The sequence below is a fragment of the Gymnoscopelus microlampas genome (assembly GCF_963454915.1).
Source record: "Gymnoscopelus microlampas genome assembly, chromosome: 4".
NCBI lineage: Eukaryota > Metazoa > Chordata > Actinopteri > Myctophiformes > Myctophidae > Gymnoscopelus > Gymnoscopelus microlampas.
The window spans coordinates 60,092,904-60,098,903 of NC_139941.1; the positions used below are offsets into that span (position 1 = coordinate 60,092,904).

The window sequence follows — 6,000 nt, forward strand, 5'->3', positions numbered from 1 at the left end:
CTATTGCACGGGCCTTATCCTGAAGGGACAAACGTGGCAGTCCATGGGGGCAATGTTGCTGCTTGGAGCATACATAAACTCAACAAAGTTGCAGAACCCATGTTCAGGTGCCAGTCACTCACCTGTGAGGCAGTCACACACCTGTGACTACTGGCACACACCTCTCAGCAGGTGTGTGCTGGCAGGTCGCTCAAAACAAGAGTGATTACCAACAGAAGCATATTGGGTGATTTTGGCAAATTTTTTGGAGGCGCTACCCACACGTTTAGCTGTGTTGCTCATTCCAAGAATGCACGATCCTTACAAGCTGTACCTCGTTGTAAAGGTGACTAATCAACAATAAAAATGATATAAAACACAATACCAATTGGTATTATTAAAGGGGAGGTATAATTGACCGAAGTTAAGTTTCCGAACTTTTTTTGAGCAGTTTATTAACCTGTCATGTATTACAGATATAGCACTGTGTGCTAGAGAGCTGTGTTACTGTGTGCCACAATCTGCAGTTGCTTTGTCCACAACAGCAGCAGATTAAAGTTCATATTCACATGTCACTTGTAACATTTGGTATAGGCTGACCTCTCATAGCCTGCATTCTGTTGAGACGTTGCTGATTGGTGTGTGTGTGTGTGTGTGTGTGTGTGTGTGTGTGTGTGTGTGTGCGTGCATTAGGTACAGACCAACAGGACAGGGCCCTCCCACGCTATGAGACCTCCACCTCCACCTCTGTAAGGCAACAAACACTAATATATACATTCTGTGTGGCACTGGCTACGACTGTCTGTCTGTCTGTCTGTCTGTCTGTCTGTCTGCAATATTGTTCATGCAAACTATAATGATAACATCTACTGTGATGTATTATGGAAACACACTTTTGCCTCGCTGTCTCTCTCCCTCTCTCTCTCTCTCTCTCTCTCTGCCTGTGTCTCCCTGCCGTTCTTGCTCCCTGTCTTTCTCTCTGCCTCTCTGTCTGTCTGTCTGTCTGTCTGTCTGTCTGTCTGTCTGTCTGTCTGTCTGTCTGTCTGTCTGTCTGTCTGTCTGTCTGTCTCTCTCTCTCTCTGACTCTGTGTGTTTCTCTTCCTCAGTAAACAGCCTCCTGCATCACTAGTGCCTCTAAGACCCGCCCCTCCGCCACCAGTCTAGCCAATGGGAGGATTAAGGATCCCACGGGTGGGTGTGTCATTCTGTCCCCGCCCGAAACCTCCCTCCCCCACCCCCCCCCCTCCCCACGAGCCTAACCTCACACCAAACCCCGCCTCTCCCATCTGACCACCACCAAGGGCGTCGTGGCCTAGCATTGGGCCGCGGAGCAAAAGAAAAGTGGCGTCAACCAACATGGTGGAGTAAACATCTGCTGTGACCAGATAGCTTTGCCAACGACGCTACACCAGCTGATTTCACTTAGCTAACACACATTCTACACAACACACAAGCGATGGTGACATCACATCCTGTGTGTATGGTGACATCACATTCTGTGTGTATGGTATATGACATCACATGTCGTCTCATGATTCTTAATGGCGATTAAGTGGATTTAATAAGAGCTGTCCATCGTGGCTTCAACGCACTGAAATCAGTTGGTGTGGGATGTGATGACTGGACAGTGGACACCACACTAACGGACCACGGTTGGACGTACCGCGTCCTGTCGTCCTTTAGGACAGACTGCTCAACGCTGCACCCTGTAGGCAACTACTGGGAAAGGACTGCAACATTTATTTTTTACTGGTACTGTTTTAGTACTGGGATCTCTGGGAATCCTGAACTGTGTTACTGAACTAACAACCCATCCCCTCTCTTCTCTTCTCTTCTCTTCTCTTCTCTTCTCTTCTCTTCTCTTCTCTTCTCTTCTCTTCTCTTCTCTTCTCTTCCCCTCCTCTCCTGTGATATTATGTTGTTTGTATTTTAGGACCACTGTTACAGATTGATTGCACTTCCCTTCTGCTCAGCACTGTCATAGGAATGTAACCCCTGACCCCTGACATCGATCAGCCTGAATGGGGTCCTATAGGAATTAACAGCTTTGGGTACGCTTGATTTTTACCGCCTAGCTTTTCTGGTGATAACTCTCCACAATTGTGTAAAAGGAAAAAACGTAAAATATGCAATGCAATCTAAATCAAGTGCACCATACATTTTATAGTCTCTCGTGTGTGTGTGAGTGTGTGTGTGTGTGTGTGTATATATATATATATATACACACGCACATATATGTATATGTGTGTGTGTGTGTGTGTTGTAATGAGTGTGTGGAGGGGATGTGTGTAGTGTTTAGTTTGTTTTTATTATGCTGTGCAAGATTTTTTGTTTTGCTGAAATTGTTGTTCCAGATCATTTCTGGTGTTTGTTTTATTTTCCGGGAGCGTCTGGTGGGTGGGGCTTAAGCTTAATCCCATCGTCACTGACATTTAAAATGAACGCACTGAAAAGAGCAGTAAAAGTAGTTTTTGAATACTTTGCCAAGTGTCTAAACATTATTCTGCTATCTTGATACTGTAAATAGTGCCAAACCCCCACCCACCTTGCTACCTACCTACGGATAAAACAAATAATTAAAGATATTTGCATATGTAATTACTATAGGCCTAGTTGTGGTATGAGTGCAGTATGTGACAGTGGTGGTTGAGCTGTGCAATAGTAACTGACCCAACCCTGGCTACTAGCTGCTAGCCGGACTCAGGACATGCAGTATACAGGTCTCAATTAACAGTCACTTCAGTCCATAAAGTCAAAATTGCATTTTTCTCTTCATTTAAAGCTGCAAACCACAACTAAAATGTTATTTTCAACAACCTATATGGTAGATCAGATTAGAATATGTTAATGCAATATAACAAATGCAGCTGTGTGAAGGTGAGCTTCCTACTCTTCTAATGAGACATTTAGATTTGTGATAGCTCCCCTGTCCAGAGGGGGTTTCCGCTCAGCAGTAGACATTTTGGCACACGTGAGTTCAAATAAATAAAATAAATCGTATGGATTGCAGCTTTAGCCCCAAAAAGGGTGTTTTGATATACTCTATTATCTCGGACCGAGATAATTCAAACAGGCCCCACCCTCTGATAGACGAAGACAATCCGATTGGTTGCACTGTCAGAGTCTTGTTTGTTTTTAAAATGTTTTTATGTTTTGTTTTTAATGTTTTATTTGGCAGTGAGTGTACTGCTGGGCACCTGTGGTAAAAAAACAAAAACAAAAGGTCAACCCATTTGAAAAGGTTTATTTCACACGTCTGCTCTCATAGCCTGTGAGATCTTTAGTTTGTGTGCCATGTTGCTGCCTCCTCTCTACAGAATGTGTTGGCTGCACTAATGTTATTACACAAGATATGCCCTCCATACTGTCTCCATCAAGGAGTCGTCAAGGAGGAATGGTCAAATAAAAGGAGACTCATCCTCATAAAAGGATGAGAGTTACGGTTATGGTCATGGTTACATAGTACCTGGACAACATTTTGGAGACCAGCTGACATAGTTAACGGAGTAGTTCACCCCAAAAAAATACTTATTTTCTATCAATAACACACCCCCGAAGCCTTGAATTCATGGAGATGTTTTTGTTTTTGTCACATTCCTGAGCCAATAATTTGACGACCGGCGGAGTCTACAGTAGGAGTCTCCTATTGACCGATGACCCGGTCATCAAATTATTAGCTTAGGAATGCGACAAAAAACTCCATGATTTCAAGGCTACATAGGGTGTGTAATTGATCGAAAATAAGTAATTTTTCGTGGTAAATTATTCCTTTAAGCTGTTAATGACTGTTTTTCAGTACTGTGGAGCCAACATGGCTGCCAGTGGCAACTGATGTTGCCAAACTTTATGTATAGCCTCTATTATGATGTTAAAAATCGGATGTGTGTATAATATAATCAGAAGTAATAATGATAATAATCTGAAATCTAAATGTACACCTGCTGCAATAATCCTGAGTGTATTTCACCAACTAAAAGGGCTACAACATGAAAGTGTAACTGTCCTGCACCAGTGGTCAAGCACCCCCAAAATGATGTGTATTTGGCCACGGACCCCCATGTCAAAATATGTTGTTCCAGAGACCCCCCAGAAGCAAAGATTTGAGCTACAAATGTTCGCTTTAAAATAAGATTTGCACAAATGTTCACGATTTTTCAAAAATAGCAGATCTACAAGCTCATAGCGCAAGCTCATGAGCTTGTAGATTTGCTATTTTTGAATAGCCAAAGTGTAAAAGGTTAAAGTGGTTAAAATTATTGTGATGCTAAATTAACACATTTTGATGGGGACACCCATGGGGACCCCCCCCCCCCCAAGGATGCCTTGGGTCCCGAGACCCCACTTTGAGAACCAATGTCCTACGCCACAACATCAGGAAGGAACATCCTAGTACCAGTTTGTCCCACATTACAACCCCATACATACAATACACAGACCAGTATGACCAGTGTGTCCTACAAAGTCAACCAGCAGAAACTACTTCACTGGCCATGACTATACAGAGTGTAATTATTATACTAGTATGTACAGTACTTTATGGTGGCTTGTATGTTGTCGCTGTCAGGCAGAAACCTTGTATCTCCATATTTCATATTTTAATGTTTTTTTTTCGCAAAGGAATGGCCCATTTTATACTTCAGAAAGAGTCAAGCAAAATTTGTGAAATTTTGGAAATGGCGACAATAGCCAATCTACACACTCACAAGCTTGTAGATCAGCTATTTTCGGTATTTTAAAAATGTACGCTTTTTGAAGATTTTCGTCTCTGATGACATGCCCGAAACACGGATGCCAGGTTGGAAGTCTGTGGGGTTTAATAAAATATTTAGCCAATTAAAAGTATTAACAAAAGCTTGTGACTATTGGAACACAGGTTCTCCCCCCCCCTCCCCCCCCAATTCCTGAAAAGTAACCGTTTTGGACACGCAAGATTTGACAGCAATGATATCCAATATTCCATTCAATTCTGGCAGGAGATAAAGTTTCACTGTTTGTCTCTGTAGGATCGGGCTGACTGGGTGTGTTTGTTAAAAATAATAATTAAATGGTACTCTGCTGTAAGAGGGTATTTTTGCCACTAAACTGCACTGTTTGCTAATTCAGAGCTCTCATTACATCATGATTATACACACACACACACACACACAATGTTTTGAGGTGTTGCTACGTGTTGTTGAGGTATTGCTATACATTGAGGTGTTGCTAGGCGTTGAGGTGTTGCTAGGTGTTCAGGTGTTGCCAGCCGGGCATTGAGGTGTTGCTAGGTGTTCAAGTGTTGCTATAGGCGTTGAGGTGTTGCTAGGCGTTGCTAGGCATTGGTGTTGCTAGGCGTTGAGGTGTGTTGCCAATGTTCCTCAGACTGAACCACACACACAGCATCCTACAAGATGGTGCCATAAAAAAAGACTGATCATGTCTAGAACCCTTCTTATGTTTTACACATTGTTTTTAGAATCCCATGCAAACACAAATGAAAGGAATCTTTGCCAATGTGTTGTTTGGAGGGTTTTGAGAATGTGTGTAAAAAAATGAACCTGTATAGAGGAATATGAATACAGCACTGTATTACAATAACAATCATAATAATGTACTGATTGTTTGTGGTTGGCCTGATTGCACTACTGCGTATCTCTCTCTATCTCTCACTCTCTCTCTCTCTCTCTCTGACTGTCTCTCTCTCCTCTCTCCTGCAGAGCTGTGCTGTCCTCCAAATGTGTTCTGAAGGTCCCACGTCATTACAAGTGTTTATATTTGATATCAGTACAAAAGGTACCAAATAAATTCTACCTGTAAGATGACAAAAGAAAATAACATGCTGTCCATTTCTGTACCGACAACAGCACATTGGAGAGATAACAGACTTTGCAATTTTATTTCCCAGTTTAACAGCTCTCAGGCAGTTGATTTGTTTGTTTATTTATCTGTGGAACCGTGTCAAACCAAATGTAATCTCTCAAGACAGATTCAGAGCTCCGCAGTAAATTCAAAGGGACATCTTTTTTTGCAGATGGGTTCTATTGT

At 42.3% G+C, this 6,000-nt stretch overlaps 1 protein-coding gene across 1 annotated transcript in view; it reads left to right on the plus strand.

Moving 5' to 3' along the window:
* The window catches only part of adam9a (ADAM metallopeptidase domain 9a), a 44,579-nt gene extending 38,813 nt beyond the window's left edge, over positions 1-5,766 (plus strand). Inside the window, exons 23-24 of the mRNA XM_084054531.1 lie at positions 673-728; positions 1,086-5,766. Coding sequence (XP_083910657.1) covers positions 673-728; positions 1,086-1,143 — 114 coding nt within the window. The 3' untranslated portion in view covers positions 1,144-5,766. The remainder of the gene's footprint in view (positions 1-672; positions 729-1,085) is intronic.
* The last annotated feature ends 234 nt before the right edge of the window (positions 5,767-6,000 follow it).